Source organism: Scyliorhinus canicula, chromosome 24 (assembly GCF_902713615.1).
Source record: "Scyliorhinus canicula chromosome 24, sScyCan1.1, whole genome shotgun sequence".
In the NCBI taxonomy this organism is placed as follows: domain Eukaryota; kingdom Metazoa; phylum Chordata; class Chondrichthyes; order Carcharhiniformes; family Scyliorhinidae; genus Scyliorhinus; species Scyliorhinus canicula.
In genome coordinates this window covers 20,959,129-20,978,005 of record NC_052169.1, presented here as the reverse complement: position 1 = coordinate 20,978,005, position 18,877 = coordinate 20,959,129, and the positions used below count along the sequence as shown (strand labels likewise).

The following is an 18,877-nucleotide window of genomic DNA, read 5'->3' as shown; positions in this document are numbered from 1 at the left end:
ACCCATGCAGAGACGGGGAGCATGTGCAAATTCCACACGGCTAGTGACCCGGGGGCCGGGATAGAACCCGGGACCTCGGCACCGTGAGGCAGCAGTGCTAACCACAGCGCCACCGTGCCGCCCCAGGGAGCTTAACGCCCAGAGAAAATTGCAGAGTAACTTAAGTTTAGACCTCGAGAACCCATTTAGCGCAGCCAAGTCATTTTCCAAAACCAAAACAATAAAATGTTTTGGAATCCTATTGCCGCGCACCTGTACCTGGTTCGTCCGTTAACAGAACGTCAAGTGCTTCACCCGAAGACGGGAAGATGTAGGAGCAGAAGTAGACCATTCGGCCCGTTGGGTCTGCTCCGCTAGTGAATGTGATCATAGCTAATCTGGGGCGGAATTCTCTGGTCTCTCGGTGTGTTTCTCGGCAGCACGGCGTTCGCTGGCAGCGGAATACCCCCCCCCCCAGCTTGTCAATGGAATTTACCATTGAAGCCACCCAATGTCACCGAGAAATCAGGGGGCAGGGGTGCGCTGCCAAAAGTGGATCGCTACGGCCACAGAATTCCAGCCCTGATAGGATAATCCTCAACTTTCCCACCTTATCCCCATAACCCCAATTCCCTTACTGATTAAAAATCTACCACAGCCTTGGATATACTGAACGGCCCAGCCTCTCCAGCTCTCTACTCTGTGAAAATAAATTCCTCCTCATCTCTGTCTTAAGTGAGCCACCCCTTACTCTGAGATGATGCCCTCTTGTCCCAGACTCTCCCACAAGGGGAAACAACCTCTCAGCTTCTCCCCTGTCAAACCCCCTGAGAATCCTCTATGTCTCAATAAGGCCGCCTCTCATTGGACGCACAACGTTCTGGCCAAATTAATGAAAGATTTAGCAAAACGCCACGACAATTACATCAAAGTCAGACAGCTTTAGGTCGTAGCAATTTCCTCATAGCAGTCACGAGGTACAGGCAAAAAACACGTGGCCTTTACACAGTTGGCCGCATTCTGGGAATCAATTAATGACAAATCCCAAAGACTCCTCCTCAATAGCCTGGGAATCGCTCGGAATGATTCCTGCTTCCCGGGAGGATGGGAAATGGAAACTGTTGTCTGCTGCGCTGATGACCAGTTCTGAGGTGAAACATAGGAGACATTCTGTGGGGGCCTGTTGGAGGTGTTCGGGCTTCCGCTCACAAATCATCAAAGCCTAACCCCTCAAACCTTCTGAGCAACCGTTGCCCCGTTAAATGGCTGGCACCAAGGCCGCGGCATCTGTACATTGTCACACACTTTTCCCCCAAACCCTACGTTTGCCCTTGAGAATGGTGTGGAATTTGGCGTGTTCAGGTTGACCAGGTGCACTATAGCCAAATTTCCCAATTTGAAACAGGCACGTGCCTAAGACACCCATGCAGAAGTCCCCAGGAAAATGGTGCGACAGGCTTAGCAACGCAATTTTTCAACCGCAGAGCCTGGCAGGAGTTACATAGAACATAGAACAGTACAGCACAGAACAGGCCCTTCGGCCCTCGATGTTGTGCCGAACAATGATCACCCTACTTTAAACCCACGTAACCCGTATACCCGTAACCCAACAATCCCCCCATTAACCTTACACTACGGGCAATTTAGCATGGCCAATCCACCTAACCCGCACATCTTTGGACTGTGGGAGGAAACCGGAGCACCCGGAGGAAACCCACGCACACACAGGGAGGATGTGCAGACTCCACACAGACAGTGACCCAGCCGGGAATCGAACCTGGGACCCTGGAGCTGTGAAGCATTGATGCTAACCACCATGCTACCGTGAGGCCCCTTTTGCCGTCAGTTTGCCGTGGTAGGAAACCAACCTATTTCAACACAGTTAACTTGATTGTCTGGAGATCCAAATCGTCATTAGAATTTCAGAGGAATAGGCCCAACGCATACACTCTAGAGTAATTTTAAAGCCCGTTTTAACCATTGTCAGAACCTTTGACTGCAAAAGACTCACAGTCATCCAGGTCAAGGAGGGAGATCTCTTTCTGTTTCGCCTTGAGTGCCCTCGGAGATGGTTTCGTGGTGGAAGACTAAAAGACAAGAAAAGATTGGGTGAAATCATTTGCCATCAAAAGGCCAGCTTCAGGATTCGAAATGAAATGAAAAAGAAATGAAAATCACTTATTGTCACAAGTATGAAGTTACTGCAAAAAGCCCCTAGTCACCACATTCTGGTGCCTGTTCGGGGAGGCTGGTACAGGAATTGAACTGCGCTGCTGGCCTGCCTTGGTCTGCTTTCAAAGCCAGCTCTTTAGCCCCGTGCTAAACCAGCCCCTGGTTTACCGTTTGGTGCTCAATATTCCGGCTTCCAATTTCAACCACCCGACCCCTCGTCACACACTTTTCCCCCAAACCTTTGCCCTTGAGAGTGATGTGGAATTTGGGGTGTTCAGGTTGACCAGGTGCACTATAGCCAAATTTCCCAAGATGCACACTTTTGACCAGTGCTTCAGCCATTTATCAGGCAATTTGGGTGTCTGGCTCATGAAGGGGGATTGGGAGGGGGTGGGATTTGCATTGATGCGACTGGGAAGTAGGGAGCGGGATACGACGGTCTGCTGACAATGTCACTGGATTAGTAATTCGGAGGCCCAGGCTGATGTTCTGGGGACATGGGTTCAAATCCCACCAAGGTGTGAATTCTTGAATGTAAAGCTATTCTCGGTATTCATCGCTATCGATCATTATCTCACAGAATTGGTACAGAGCAGAAGGAGTCCATTTGGCCCATCATGGTATTTCTGGTTCACCAATATCCCTTCGGGATATCTGCCGGCCTTACCGGGTCTGGCCTACATGTGACTCCAGACTCCAAAGTGGTCGACTCTTAAATCCCCCTCTGGAATGGCGTAGCAAGCGACTTAGTTCAGGGGCAGTTAGGGATGGGCAACAAACGCTGGCCTTGCCAGTGAGGTCCACATCCTCATTGCCTCATCCATTCCTCTCATCAATACTCCACAGTGACGCAGTGGGGTCACAGCCCTGCCTCTCAACCAGGAAGTTTTAAGTTCAAGTCCCACTCCAGGATTTTGAGGGCTGGTGAAACTGAGCCGTGACTTTTTTTTTGGCCTATGATGAAAAAAAACACCTATTTCTGCCAGGTTTTGAATCCTACACAATGGTATTAATTTAAACCCCTTCCTTTCTCCTCAAACATGGCCCGGAGTTACACTTGATGACATAGATAGAATTCATAGAATTTACAGTGCAGAAGGAGACCATTCGGCCCATCGAGTCTGCACCGGCTCCTGGAAAGAGCACCCTTCCCAAGGTTAACACCTCCACCCTAACCCCATAACCCAGTAACCCCACCCAACACTAAGGGCAATTTATCATCGCCAATCCACCTAACGTGCACATCTTTGGACTGTGGGAGGAAACCGGAGTACCCGGAGGAAACCCACGCACACACAGGGAGGAAGTGCAGACTCCGCACAGACATGACCCAAGCTGGAATCGAACCTGGGACCCTAGAGCTGTGAAGCAATTGTGCTATCCACAATGCTACCGTGCTGCCCGACATCTGGAGGTAGATGTATATGTACCCTTCCTTGACCGCACCTTCCAAACCTACAGCCTCTGCCACTTGAAGCACATGAACAGGAGGTGCATGGGAAGGTCTCCAAGTTGCAAATACACCTCCAAGTCACTCACCATCCAGAGTTGGAAATATATCGGCCGTCCCTTCACTGTCACTGGAACAAAATCTTTGAACTCGCTCCCTAACAGCACTGTGGCTTACATCATGGCACACCTTTATACTATAAAACATTTTGAGGCTTACCCATTTTCTCCAATTGAACTGCCCTCTCTTAAAACCTTTTTATCTCTAAAACCGCCGAAAAACATGTCAGGCCATCATTTTTCACTCGTTCAAGAGGTTTACAGTGAACCGAAAGACGTACTTGTGAGGTGAATTGGACATTCTGAATTCTCCCTCAGTGTACCCGAACAGGCGCTGGAGTGTGGCGACTAGGGGATTTAAACAGTAACTTCAATAAGGATTATTCTTATCATTGCAGTGTTAATGTAAGCCTACTTGTGGCAATAATAAAAGATTATTATGAAAGGGATATTAGATGAACTTGTGAGGGAAATTGACTTGCAAGAGTACGGGGATGGGGGAAGGATGGAGGTTTGGGATTGACTGGATTGCTTGCCTGAGAGCTGGCATGGAATCGATGGGCTGAACGGCCCCCTTCTGTACCGTAATAACTCTTTTAATCAACATCATTTATTGTTATTGTCCTGAAACGTTAACTCTGCTTCGCTCTCCACAGATGCTGTCAGACCATCCGCGAATTTCCAGAAATTTCTGTTTTTACTACAGACTCTGGTGTCTGCAGCATTGTGGGTTTTTTTTTGTATTATTGAATTCAACAGTTTGCCATCCCAGGATTTGAACTCTCGATGTCTGGGTGAATCCAGTACATGAACCACTAGCTCCCTGCATCCTTTAAAATGCATCTCAGCAAAAAACAGAAACGTAGCTGGCTCACCTTCTTCCTGCTCTTTTTCTCCGTGTCCGATTCAGAGTCTTCCTCGGACTCTGACGAGCTGTTCTCAGACGAGCTTTCCTCGGAGGTGGAGGAGGAGGAGGAAGACGCGGAACTCGATTCTTCCTTGCTTTTCCGTTTCTTCATCGTCTTCTCTTCACCTTCACTTTGCCCGCTGGCAAATACATAAAGAAAACCAATAGATTATCCACCATCCAATAGCAAGGGTTGACGCAAGCACTGTGATGAATATAATAAACTGTCATACTTTATATTGTTATGGGCCAGGGTTTAGAGAACCCCAAAGTGTATCATGGAGTTCACCTGGCCCACAACTTTTAATAGATTGTGGTATGGGGAGCACACGGCCCACTCTATAGGTGTGGTACAGCAGAAATGGAAAAGTATTTTTTGAAGCAAAACAATGTTTATTCTATGAACTCAAGTTAATATTTTTGAAACATACAGTGAGCATCTTAGCAACCATCAATTCAAATACAGCCCCCAAATAATACAATAAGAAGTCTTACAACACCAGGTTAAACTCCAACATGTTTGTTTCAAACACTAGCTTTCGGAGCACTGCTCCGAAATTCACCTGAGGAAGGAGCAGTGCTCCGAAAGCTAGTGATTTGAAACAAACCTGTTGGACTTCAACCTGGTGTTGTAAGACTTCTTACTGTGCTCACCCCAGTCCAACGCCAGCATTTCCACATCCCAAATAATACAACACTAAGTAATTTTTGTGAGGGCCATGAAGAATCCAGCACGAGTTGAAGGATAGAAAGAAATCACATTTATTTACAACATATATATATATATATATATATATATATATATACACACACACACACACACACACAACAGCAGCAGCAACTTCCCTTGCTGCTCGCTCTGATCTCCCCGCTTCCAAACTGGCCAGCTATATTTGTGCAGGGAATCTGTTAATGATTTCTCTGCCCCCCCTCATTGGGGAAGCTCATACTCCCAAAGGATTGTGGGATTGCCATTAGTCTGCAGCCAGTGGTAAGCAGGCAGGTTATAACAGTAATCCTTAATAACTTCCCAAACAACATCCAGAAGACAGAAGAAACACCTTTTAACAGAAGCACATCAGGTTTACATTCACTACTGAAAACATTTATAATTCTGAATTCACCAAATGATCAAGAGATAGTCTTTTCATGGCAGAGAGATCAACAGTACACCTGCTTTGTCTGGCTTCAGCTCCAACACTGAAAACAAAACTAAAACACACCCTGCAGCAAACAGCCTAAAATGAAAGTAAAAAGCTGACAGACAGCCCAGCTCCACCCACACTGACATCACTGATAAACACCCATTTCTTAAAGGTACGTTTCTTAAACACCCATTTCTTAAAGGTACTCTCACATGACAATATCATTAAAACCTCGGTTAAAATGCTTACAGACAGTGGGCGTGATTTACCGGCGGTGAGGAGTGTAATCAACAGGAAATCCCATTGACAACGGCGGTGTTGGATCCCGCTGGCGGGCCGTATCCACTGCCAAAAAACACGTGGTGGGTTGGTCAATAAATCCCGACCGGTCGATTGTAGATCATAGAATTTACAGTGCAGAAGTAGACCGTTCGGCCCATCGAGTCTGCACTGGCCCTTGGAAAGAGCACCCTACTTAAGCCCACACCCTATCCCCATAACCCAGTAACCCCACCAAACGTTTTTGGACACGAAGGGCAATTTATCATGGCCAATCCACCCAACCAGCACATCTTTGGACTATGGGAGGGAACCGGAGGAAACCCACGCAGACACTGGGAGAACGTGCAGACTCCGCACAGACAGTGACCCAGGCCGGGAATCGTACCTGGGACCTTGGAGCTGTGAAGCAAATGTGCTAACCACTGCACCACCATGCTGCCCTCAATCAGTGATTTTTTGCAGGAGAAGTGCTTTACTAATTGATATTAACAACCATTTTACCTGTTTGCAGATCAAGAGCTAATGTAATGTAGCAACAGTTTCAGCCTGGCTAAACAAATCAAGGAACATCTTGGCACACGAGACAAAAGATTGCTGTGTGCTTTGAGTGCCGCTGGTGTAGCTAATATGAGGGACCAGGTCTGTCTGGAGTTACCTCCAAGGCTCTAAACTGAGCAGAAGGTTTTCAGTTTGGTCCTAATAAAAAAGATTTCTTTTTCCAAGGCTCTGCCCCAAGATAAGCAAGTAAAGGTAAAAATAAAAGGGTAAAGTCCCCATAGTCCGAGATGACCATAGGCTGGTTTCCCCTTTGAGGGGGAGAGCTGACTTGTGGTGGTTTATCCTGAGGAACACCACACCTTAGGCGAGGTGAGAAGACGGAGCCTTCATGAATAACCTCAGCCGGTACGGGAATTGAACCCGGGCTGCTGGCCTCGCTCCGCATCACGAACCAGCCGTCCAAACAACCAAGCTACCTGTGCAAATGGTCCTCTGATGATGTCATGCATGTATTGTCTCAAGGTGCCGGCAGCATCAATGCTACTGGTAAGAAAACACTGTAAATATGCAACAGAATGGTCTAATTCATGGACAAAGATATTCTTCCAGGATCTGGGAGAGTGAGAGCAGCTATATGCATCAATATGCTATTATTTGTGATCCAGGAATGGAGACGGGAGCTCACTTTGGATAGAAAAGACCAAATTCATCAGGAGTTAAAACAAGGCTGGAAGATTCACCTGGCTTGTGCTGGAGGAAGAATATTCAGGGGCGTAAAACCTCACTGTGAAAGATAGTCCGGAAATTTAAATTTCCCCGGAAAAAAGAACAAAAGTAAACCCTCAGGAACAGGAATCACCTTAGACTGGTTCCGGGACAAAAGTGGCCTACATATGTACTGTTTAGTCAATAGTGCTTTTAATTTATTGTGCCAATAAAAGTCTTGAAATCTGATATCTTGTCACGTCACCCTTTTGGCTGAGAACCAGACGTTTTCATTTATTTTTGGACTTCATCAACCTCATTATTTATTTATCAACTTGTTTAGTTAAAATATTCTCCCCACCATTGCTATACGAGCCCAGATTGCCCCCCTTTTTAAAATAAATTTAGAGTAACCAATTATTTTTTTCCAATTAAGGAGCAATTTAGCGAGGCCAATCCACCGACCCTGCACATCTTTGGGCTGTGGGGGTGAAACCCACGCAGACACGGGGAGAATGTGCAAACTCCACACGGGACAGTGACCCAGAGCCGGGATCGAACCTGGGTCCTCAGCGCCATGAGGCAGCAGTGCTAACCGCTGCGCCACCGTGCCACCCTCCAGATTGTCCCCTTACCCAATTGGCTCATCTCCTCCCCACTCCTCTCTAAAATGCATTTTAACTATCAAGAATTTGGAAGCTCCCGTCCATCAACTGAACGGGACGTTGCGCTGAAATTATCAATTCTCCGTGACACAACTCCACCAACCTGTCCTCGCTCTCATCTCGCTTCTTGCTCTTCTCTTTCCTCGCTTTCTTCCTGTTCTTCTCATTGTCCGACTTGGTCTCCTCATCACTCTCTTTGTCACTCCGCGAGTCGCTCTCGCTCTCAATTTCACTCATGCTTTCAGACTCACTGGCAGTCGGGGACTCTGTAAACATTACCAGACATTTATGGTGTTAGACCAGTTGGGCTGAATGGCCTGTACTTTGGCCGTAAACTCTGATGGTGATACAGTGCAATGCTGGGGGTGATGGAGGGAGTTCGCACTAACTTTTTTATTCATTCTTTCATGGGATGTAGAAACCGCTGGCTGGGCCAATATTTGTTGTGCATCCCTAATTACCCTTGAACTGAGTGGTTTGCTAGGGGCAGTTAAGAGTCAGCCACATTGCCGCGGGTTTGGAGTCACGTGTAGACCAGGCCAGGTAAGGACGGCAGATTTCCTTCCCTAAAAGACATTAGTGAACCAGATGGGTTGTCACGGTCACCATCACGGAGACCAGCTTTATATTCCCGATTTATTCATTGAATTGAAATGTCACCAGTTATCCTGGTGGGATTTGGACCCATGAGCAAGATTCTCTGGCCGCCCTGCTGGTGTGTTTCTCGGCGGTGGGAGGCAGCCCGATGTTGACCAGCAGTGGGATCTTCTGGTTCTGCTGTTGTCAATGGAATTTCCCATTGAACCCACCCTATGACGCTGGGAAACCCGCAGTGGGGGGGGGGGGTTGTGCCATCGACGGGGACCAAAAGATCCTACATATATACTGTTTAGTCAATAGTGCTTTTAATCTATTGTTACAATAAAAGTCTTAAAATGTGAACAGTCCCATGTTTCCGGAGCATTAGCCTGGGCCTTGGGATTGCTGGTCCAGTGACAGACACAGACCTCGGACTTTTCTCTTCTATGAGGACAACAGTCAGATCCCGGAAATAAGGGAAGGAGAGACACTCCTGCATGTGTGGTCTCTGATCCCCACCACACTACTCCCTGACCATTCTTGGGGTTTTCCAGTGGGCGGAACGGGACTCTGCCTGCAGTAGGCCCAACAGTCTTAAAAAATGACGAGATAGAGGAGAAACTTTGTCAGGAATTCAGAAATGAAGATCTGGAACTCACTCCCTGAACAGGCTGTGGAGCTGTGGAAAATGTTCAAGACAGAGGTATAGTTTTTTAAGGTATTGAGGGAAATGAGTCAAAGGCGAGTAAATGGAGTTGAGATGAGATCAGCCGTGATCTAATTCCCCTACCTGATCTACGTCCCAACGAGCATTCCCAGCAGGTGAAAATTCACACCAGGAATGCAATTCATGAACTTGGCCCTCACATGGCACACAATCCTCTCTGACATGAAATGAAAACACACTCTGAACTATCAGCTTCTCAAGCAGCTGATGCCACACCCTGTTCACACTGGAGGCAGGAAAAGGTGATGACCTCGGTCTACCTCAAGTGCCTTCGGCCTAGCTACTGTGCGCCAGTGTGACCCCCGTCAGTTCGAGGTTGAATTGTCAGATCAGATCATCCCATTTTGGGGCTTTTCAAAACAGGAAAGGTAGCCAGGCCCACACTATGGGAGGGAGGCCCTGTTGAGGTAAGACCTTCAATGCCCCCTCACCCAGGCAGGCAGCCTTTCGGGAACCCTCGACACTCCAGCCTGCTACTGGGTACCCTGCTCCAGGCCCCCCATCACCCGTCTCATCAGTAAACTGAACGGTAACTATAGTCCCAGTCTTTCTAGGGCTTCTGAAAGCCCATCGTCACAAAGGTTATTCCTTCCAATAAGAGGGGCAATTGAATGGCCGTGTTCTCAATGCAAATTTTCACCTCCACAAGGGGCAGGATGTTTAGATTCCGCTGCGGTTGGCAATAGAGGCAGACTGGGCCCCAAAATACCAGCGCCAGCTGGTGTGCCAGTTTCATAAGATATAGCATGCAGAATGAGACCATTTGGCCCATCGAGTTTGCTCCGCCATTCGGTCATGGCTGACTCTGTTCCTGGCGCTGCTGGGACGGCTAGATCTGCCAGTGAATTTGATTGGCTGGTAGCTCGTGAAGGCAGGACTTCCTCCTGCTGAGGGGGTGAAAGGCCCAACCCTTCGCTCGGTTAGGGGCAGCACGGTAGCATTGTGGATAGCACAAATGCTTCCCAGCTCCAGGGTCCCAGGTTCGATTCCCGGCTTGGGTCACTGTCTGTGCGGAGTCTGCTTGTTCTCCCCGTGTGTGCGTGGGTTTCCTTCCGGGTGCTCCGGTTTCCTCCCACAGTCCAAAGATGTGCAGGTTAGGTGGATTGGCCATGCTAAATTGCCCTTCGGGTCCAAATTGCCCTTAATGTTGGGTGGGGTTATTGGATGGGGTGGAGGTATGGGCTTGGGTAGGGTGCTCTTTCCAAGAGCCGGTGCAGACTCGATGGGCTGAATGGCCTCCTTTTGCACTGTAAATTCTATGTTAGGCCGCTGGCAGTGTGTTATTACAGAGTGGGGGGGGTGTTTCTTTACATCAGTCGGTTCAGAAACGACCTTTATACGGGCGCAGGGCAGGGCGGGTGATGTTGGTGTGGGAGCAATCCCCATCCCACAGGAACAGCAGGAAACTCTTCCGACTCACTCAAGCCTGCTTCGCCATTCAAATAGATCACGGTCGATCTGCCCTATCAACCCCCGTTTACCCTCCTGCCCAAAAGATCCTTCACTCTCGAACATGAAAGCTCCAATGGATCTCCTCAGCATCGAACTAGGGCCTTGAGGGAGAGAAAGTTCGAGATTTCCACGACCCTCAGTGTAAAGGAATGCTACCTGAATTTGCCGCAAAACCGCCTGGTTCTAAGTTTAGAATGATGCCCTCTGGTTCTTAATTTTCTCACCATGGGGGAATAGTTTCCTTGTCTCCCCCTGAACGGATCTAGGGAGGAGGGGGATTTGAGCCACGGGGCGAGGGCTGGAGAAGCTTGGAACGAAGGAGGTGGAGGGGTAAATTTGATAAGCAGTGTACATGTTGATGACAGTTTTGGAGAAGGTGGCCAAGAGAAAGTTGTTCACATGATCTGACAGTACCAGGACTGGGGGAGGGGGGACACAGATTTGGGCAAGAGATATTAAGGGGAGGGGGAGGGGAGGCAAGAGGAAGTGAGCAAGAATCTTTTTACACAGCAAGAGGTAATGAGCTGGAACCCGCTGCCCGTGAGGGTGTTGGAGATGGAGATGACGGCTGGGATTCCCCTCCATCTGCCACCTTGTTGCACTCACTCACTGCCTGTCTCTCCTTGCAGCCTCTCGGTGTCCCCACCTCAGCTTCCATTGCCACCGAAGTTTGGTATCATCAGCAAACTTTGATACAATACTCTTTGTTTCTTAATTTAAGTCATTGATCTAGGTTGTAAATAGCGGAGGGCCCAGCTCTGAACCCTGTGGCACGGGACGAGTCACACCCTGCCAACTTGAAAAAGCCCCTTTAACCCATATTCTTTACTTCCTGTCCATTAACTAAACCTCCAGCTGTGCTGATACATCACCCAATTCCATCAGCTCTTATCTTGTGAATGAATCTTACATGTGGCACCTCATCACGTGCCTTTCCAAAATCCAGGTATATTACATCTACTGGTTCCCTTTTATCTGCCCCATTAGTTGGATCCTCAAAAAGTTCGAATAGGTTTGTCTTCGATTTCCCTTCCCTGTGTATTTGTTCTAATCATATGATGCTTTACTCAGTCCATTGTTAAGACTTCCTTAATAATAGATTCCAGCATTTTCCTAATGGCCGATTCAGGCTAAATAGCCTCGAGATTCCCGTTTTCTCTCTCCCTCCTTTTTGAATAGCAATGTTACATTTGATAACTTATTGGGACTGTTCCAGAATCTAAGGAATTTAGGGAAATCGAAGCCGGTGAATCAACTATCTCTTGGTCAACCCTAGGATGTCGACCATCAGGTCCTGGGGATTTGAGGCCCTCGAGTTTCTCCAGTGCTTTTCCTCGGCTGATATTAAGTAGCTTTATTTCCTCACTCTTGTTGACCCCTGTTTCTGGTCTGTAACTTGTGTCTTCCACTGCGAAGATTCAAATCAACAACAACTTGCATTTAGATAGCGCCTACAGCTAACTAATCCACCCCGAGGAGCTCCTCGGGAGCATTAGAAGACCGAGCGGATGACCTTGAGCCGCATGAGGAGATATCAGGTGTGGTGACCAAATGCTTGGTCATTGAGGTAGGTTTAAAGCAGTGTCTGAAAGGAGAAAAGGAGATAAAGAGGAGGAGAGATATAGTGAGGGAATTCCAGAGGCGTAGGGAGGGAGTTCCAGAGGTGTAGGGAGGTAGTTCCAGAGGCGTAGGGAGGTAGTTCCAGAGGTGTAGGGAGATTAGTTCCAGAGGTGTAGGGAGGTAGTCCCAGAGGCGTAGGGAGGGAATTCCAGAGGCGTAGGGAGGGACTTCCAGCCAAAATAAAATGCAAACGGTCCCGGGAAGGGAGACAGTGAAATGGCAACTTCCACCGATCTCCATCTACATCACACGTTGCTCACCACTGTCGGCTGATTCAGTCGGTTCAGACTCCCCCTCCGAGTCAGAATAGAATGGTTTCTCCACTTTCTCCTTTCGCTTCTCTCTGCCACTGGGTTTAGTCCATTCCGAAACCTGGAGGGGAGGTATTAAATAGTCATTCCTCTGTGCAGCCCAACGAGACAAGGCAAACCCAATTGTAAGACAGGCAGCGATTTGGGGCTCAAGGGTGTGACGGGAGGATTGGGAGACTGGTCTTGTAATGGCTAAATTCCGTGGTCCACTATCCAATCCATTAATGAGTTTAGAATCCCTGCAGTGCAGAAGAAGGCTATTCGGCCCGTCGAGTCTGCGGCAAACCTCCAAAAGAACACTCTACCGAGGCCCACCCCCCCTGTTCTATCCCCATGACCCCACGCATTGATCAAGGCCAATCCATTTCATCTTTGGACACCAAGGGGCGATTTAGCATGGCCAATCCATCTAACCTGCACATCTTTGGACTGTGGGGGGAAACCGGAGCTCCCGGAGGAAACCCACGCAGACACGGGGAGGAAGTGCAAACTCCACACGCTCACCCAAGGTTGGAATTGAACCCGAGTCCCTGGCGCAGTGAGGCAGCAGTGCTAACCACTGTGCCACTGCTCAGATGGACACAGTCAGTGGTGGATAGGAATATATCCTACTTTGGGTTTCCACCATCTGCTGTAAGTGGGAGCATTTGGAGTAACAGCCACTCCCGTAAGCTGTCTGAAGGCTTTAGCAGCGTGAGAAGAAGACACACACATCACACCAGGCTCACACAGGCCTCTGGGGAGAGAAGTCTACAAACAAAGAAGAAATTGCTCCTCACCTCCTTCTTAAACGGTCAACCCTCTATTTTTCAACTGTGCTTAGCTTAGCTCGAGTTCTTGACTCTCCCCGCCCCACGGGGAAACATCCTCATACCATCCACCTTGTCACGCCCCCTCAGAATCTTAGGTTGCAATGAACTGGAAGTTGCCATAATCACCGAGGACCATAGGCTGCTCTCTTCCCTTTGGGCAGGAGGGGGAGCTGACTGGTGGTGATTTTACCTGAGGGTCACCGTTCCTCAGGTTGGGGGGGGGGGGAGTTGAGAAGGCGGGGCCTTCATGGATAACCTCAGCCGGCTAGCAGGGATTGAACCCACGCTGTTGGTGCCGCCCCGCATCACGAACCAGCCGAAGGGGCTAAACCGACCCCCTTATCATCACCTCTCACTCTTCCAAACTCCCTCGAGTATAACCCCCGTCTGCTCCACCTTTCCTCGGAAGGCAACCTCTTCCCCCAGGAATCAGCCTAGCGAACGTTCTTTGAACTGCATCCTACGCATGTATGTCCCTTCTTAAGGCAGGCGTCCAGATCTGGACATACTCCAGATGTGGTCTCACCAAGGCCCTGATCAGTTGCAGCAAAACTTCCCTACTTTTATACTCCACTCCTTTGCAATGACGGCCAACACTCCATTGGCCTTCCTAATTATTTGCTGTTCCCGCATGAGCATCTTTTTGCGATTCTTCTACAAGGACAGCCGGATCCCTCTGCACCGCAGCGTCCTGCATCTCTCCCTCTCTCCCTTTAAATAATATTCTGCTTTTCTATTCTTCTTGCCACCTGGTTTTTCTGATAATTATCGGTTAAACAGGCCAACAACACTCGCAGCTCTTAAATAAGGACTAGGAGCAGGAGGAGGCCATTCAGCCCCTTGAGTCCACGCCACAATTCAATACGATCATGGCTGATCTCCACTCGGCCCCAACTCCACTTTCCTGCCTGTTCTCCATAACCCTTCAACCCCACTACTAATTAAAAATCTGTCTAACTCCTCCTCAAATTTACTCACTGTCCCAGCATCCACCGCACTCTGGGGTAGCGAATTCCACAGGTTCACAACTCTTTGGGAGAAGTAATTTCACCTCCTCTCTGTTTAAATCTCTTTGCCCTTATCCTAAAATCATGGCCTCTCGTTCTAGATTGTCCCACAAGAGGACGCATCCGCTCTAAGTCTACTTTGTCAATACCTTTTATCATCTTATGTGCCTCAATTAGGTCTCCCTTCATTCTTCTAAACTCTGGAGTATAGGCCTAAACCCCTCATCTCTGGAATCAACCCAGTGAACCTCCTCTGAACGGCCTCTATTGTAACTACATCGATCCTCCACCCGGTGGGGAGTTATCAGCCGCGTAGCGTAATGCCACCGGCTTTACCTGTGGATACGGCCGGAGAATGGCTGGGTCCACGGCCGCGCATGTCGTCGTCGGCGGCCACGCTGTGCAACATGGCGCCCCCCCCCCCCCCCCCCCCACCACCAACTGCGAGGTCCCCGAACGGTGGGAGCACACGCCATCGGGGACTCGGCCCATCGGGGGCGGAGCATCCAGGGGAGGGCCTCGGGTGACGTCCTGGGGCCGTCCGTACGCCGTGCTCCCAGAGTATGCAGTTTTTGAGGGGGCGGAGCATTGCTAAAACAGCGCCGCCCCCGATTCCGGCATTAACGGGGATTCTCCGGCAGATCGGCCAATGCGATTTTGGCGTCGCCGATCGGAGGACTGAGTTTATCCACTATTTTCCGCTTTTATTTCAAAGTCCTTGATATTGTTCACCTGGAGAACGGACAGAGTTGCTCCTCCGTGACTCCTTCATTGTGAAGCTTGTGTTAATGATCAGGACCAAAATGGTTGGGTTGCTGCTCCTGATTTCACACCAGGTTGTAAAGGTTGGAGAGATTTTGCTTCAAGTGGACTGCACAATACGGACGCAAGAGGCCCCCTTTGGTCGAGCTCGGTCCCGATACATCTACATGAATGAAGACGAGCGTTGCAGCTGCCCGTGAATCGTGGCCCTTTCTGCTAGGATACCTGGCTGACCGAATAACAGGAGGTCCCCCATGTAAAAACGCACAGCACTGCAAACCACACACACACACACACACACACACCCACACCTCTTTCCACTCTCCCAGCAATCCGATCCGCAGCTCCCTCTCCACGAATGCTTCCTCCTGTGGGCAGTGTTGTTAGAGGACACACCCGGTCAGACAACTACAATAGGGCAAACCGCAGAGCTGCAGCGCTGTAATAAATCCCCAACGCCCGCCCCCTCCCCCCCTCCTATCCTTTGGCCAGGATTGGGGATTACCAATCCACAATCCTAAATCTGTGTCACTCTGGCCAATTTCCAAGCAGGCCCTTCAGCCCCTCGAGCCTGCTTCACCGTTGATCGGCTCCTGACTGATCTATAGGAATAATCTGCATTAGTGTCACAAGTAGGCTTACATTAACGCCGCAATGAACTTACTGTGAAAAACCCCTAGTTGCCACATTCCGGCGCCTGTTCGGGTACACAGAGGGAGAATTTAGAACGTCCAATTCATCTAACAAGCACGTCTTTCCGGACTTGTGGGAGGAAACCGGAGCACCCGGAGGAAACCCACGCAGACACGGGGAGAATGTGCAAACTCCGCACAGACAGTGACCCAAGCTGGGAATCGAACCTGGAACCCTGGCGCAGTGCAGCAGCAGTGCTAACCACTGTGCTGCCATGCCACCTGTACAGAAGGATTCCCTGATCCTGGAGTTGTCGAGGCATCGGACGTTTGTGCTTCGCGCCTCGAGGGATCAGCGACCGTCCAGGACATGGGGCACTCGGGGGGTCACTGATCACCAACCCCCTCCCCAGTCCATGGAACAACCTTAATGCACTCTGAACCACATCGATCCCAACTCGCTGCTGGGATGTGTCCCTGTAATTGTTTATTTTTACGGTACTATGGGTGAATGAGGGGGGAGGACAAAGCCATTTAGTGGCTCATCTTGAGTACACTGAAGCTGAAACAGTCGGCAGGAGCATTCATTGTACCTCATGTCATACAGAAGGCAAAGGAAGGCTTTGTGCCTGAATAAACGATCAACTTGAAAACGACAAATGCAGAATTTATCTTCGATAAAAAGACTCGCATCTTTACCGTGCTTTCGAGGCCGACGTGCGTCCGCCAGCAGCTCAAAAGGTGACGTGGGCCAGAAGATCTCCCTCCCTCAAGCCCTCTCTCCCCCCTCTCCCCATCTCTCTCAATCTATTTCACGCTCCCCCTCTCTCTTTCTTTGAGGCGCTCTTTCAGATAGTGGCTGAAATCTTCCACGAGTCAGGGTTCTCTGAGCACCACCACACCTTGCCGGTGAGGTAACCAAGTTTCCGCCTATTTAAATACACTTAACAAAATTTTAAGGTTCTTGAAGGGCTTCCCTGCCATAATTGCCCTCCAGGAGAGGAACTCCCCGCTCCCCGCCACCCCCTTGTCGATGTAAACACTGGAAAGAGATCCTAATGTGGTCAACCGATCACCCAGGTCAGTGTGTCATCCACAGGCAGAATTCCCATGAAGCGCACACTGACTGACTGAGGGTCAATGTGACTAAAGCCAGGGCCTGTTGCACTTCCGCACACAGACACTAGGGGGACTAGAGAGGTGGGAGGAATTGCCAATTCTCTCCCCTCACTTCACCTCTTCCCCCATCTCCCTTTCCTCCCTCTTCGCCTATCGCAGAATTTACAGTGCTGAAGGAGGTCATTCGGCCCATTGAGTCTGCACTGGCCCTTGGAAAGAGCAGCCCACTTAAGCCCCATACCTCTACTCTATCCCCGTAACCCCACCTTTAGGGTTTTGAACACTATGGGAAATTTAACCAGGCCAATCCACCTAACCTGCACATCTTTGGACTGTGGGAGGAAACCGGAGCACCCGGAGGAAACCCACGCAGACACGGGGAGAACGTGCAGGCTCCGCACAGACACCCAAGCCGGGATTCGAACTGGGACCCTGGCGGTGTGAAGCAACTGTGCTAACCACTGTGCTGCCCTATCTTCTTCTGCCGCCTGCCCCTTCTTCGCCTCTCCCTCCATTTCCGCCTCTCTTCCCCACCCTCCCCATCTCCCCACCTTCCATCTCCACCTGTTTCTCTCTGCTTCTCCCTCTCCACCACTCTCCCTCTCCCTATCCCTCGCCACCTATCCCTCTCTCCCACCTCTGCCCCTCTACCCCCTTTCTGCCTCTCCCCCTCCAGCCTCTCGAGATGAAAGGTGCGGGGTGGACATCTGCGGGACCGGAAGATTCCCCCCCCTCCCCCGACAGCCAATGGGGGGGGGGGGGGGGGGCGGGGGGCGGATCAGAAAATCCCACCCAATCTCATCCCATATGCCCTAATATCTTACACAGCCTGGCGTCAGATATTGTTTGATGATGCGTCCATGAAGCACCCCGGGCATTTGATTGCAGTAAAGGCACTATATAAATGCAGGTTCCTGTTAATACAACAGTTGACCATTATTGCACCTCGTCGATTACCTCCACGTTGCGGACAGCGGGATCAGGGGCGGAATCAGGCCAATTCGGAAGCTCCTGGTAGCCCCCGGCCTTGCTGTTGAGCAGGTGGGACAGCGAGCCGAGCTGGAAGTGGTCCCGATCTGTGAGGAAGACAAATCATAGATTTGTAAAACTGCCCGTGAAGCACGAGAGACCCTGAGAGTGTCTGACTCGCGTCGACTCCTGACCAGCCCTGCGGAGGCTGTTCAACTTGATCCACAGCCATTTCAATCAGATGAGCTGATAATTGAAATTATTTTTAAGCACTGAACATATTGGTCAAATAAATCTGAATTCTTGCTGAAAAGAGACACATCATCGAAGTTTTTCACCTTGCACTCATCAGGAAAATGCAACAATACCAAATTTCAAACAATCACAACAATTTCTACCGCAGGAAAAAAAGGTGTTGACTGGTCAGCAAGTTGACTCTGATTGGCTGAGGTGCTGCCATGGATAATAATAATAATCTTTATTAAAACAACAGGGAACTATCAGTAATCCAAGAAAGGCGTCAGGCTTGAACCTATTCCTTTTATTTGCAGAGAACGGGCCTGGGAGTATGAATCCATCTCGCTCTGAGCAAGTACAGGTGACCCATGTCATGAGCTCAACTGATTATCTTAAGTTGGTTTTCTGAATTTGAATTAATGATGAATCTAATTGCATTAAAAGTTGCTCAAGATTATCAAAAGTAAACTCTACTGATCTGAAAAAAGTGAGAGCTCCATCTCCTGACAGTTTGTCAAACTGTATATTTCGATTTTACTGGATTAAGTTAGCAAAGTAACTAATAGGGCAAAAAATTTGAAGATTCCCCCCCCACCCACCCCACCCCCCAGACGTACATCTTCCGAGATGTAATAAGTACAGATCAGAGGGAGGGAGAACTTCGAGGGATGTGGGTAAAATCAGGTGAGTGTGACTAATTGGATTGATCTGCGCAAGAACCAGCATAGCTCTGAAGGCCCGAGTGGCCACCTTCTGTACTGTACAATTCTACGATTCTGGTTGAGGAT

General features: G+C 49.4%; 1 protein-coding gene across 4 annotated transcripts in view; it reads right to left on the bottom strand.

Annotated features, from left to right (window-relative positions):
* Positions 1-18,877, bottom strand: part of LOC119956816 (AP-3 complex subunit beta-2) — a 154,846-nt gene that overhangs the window by 21,674 nt on the left and 114,295 nt on the right. For all 4 annotated transcript variants that reach the window (XM_038784264.1, XM_038784265.1, XM_038784262.1 and 1 more), the window contains exons 17-21: positions 17,841-17,959; positions 12,501-12,612; positions 7,966-8,128; positions 4,536-4,707; positions 1,991-2,066 (exon numbers count right to left, since the gene is read on the bottom strand). In XM_038784264.1, coding sequence (XP_038640192.1) covers positions 1,991-2,066; positions 4,536-4,707; positions 7,966-8,128; positions 12,501-12,612; positions 17,841-17,959 — 642 coding nt within the window. The remainder of the gene's footprint in view (positions 1-1,990; positions 2,067-4,535; positions 4,708-7,965; positions 8,129-12,500; positions 12,613-17,840; positions 17,960-18,877) is intronic.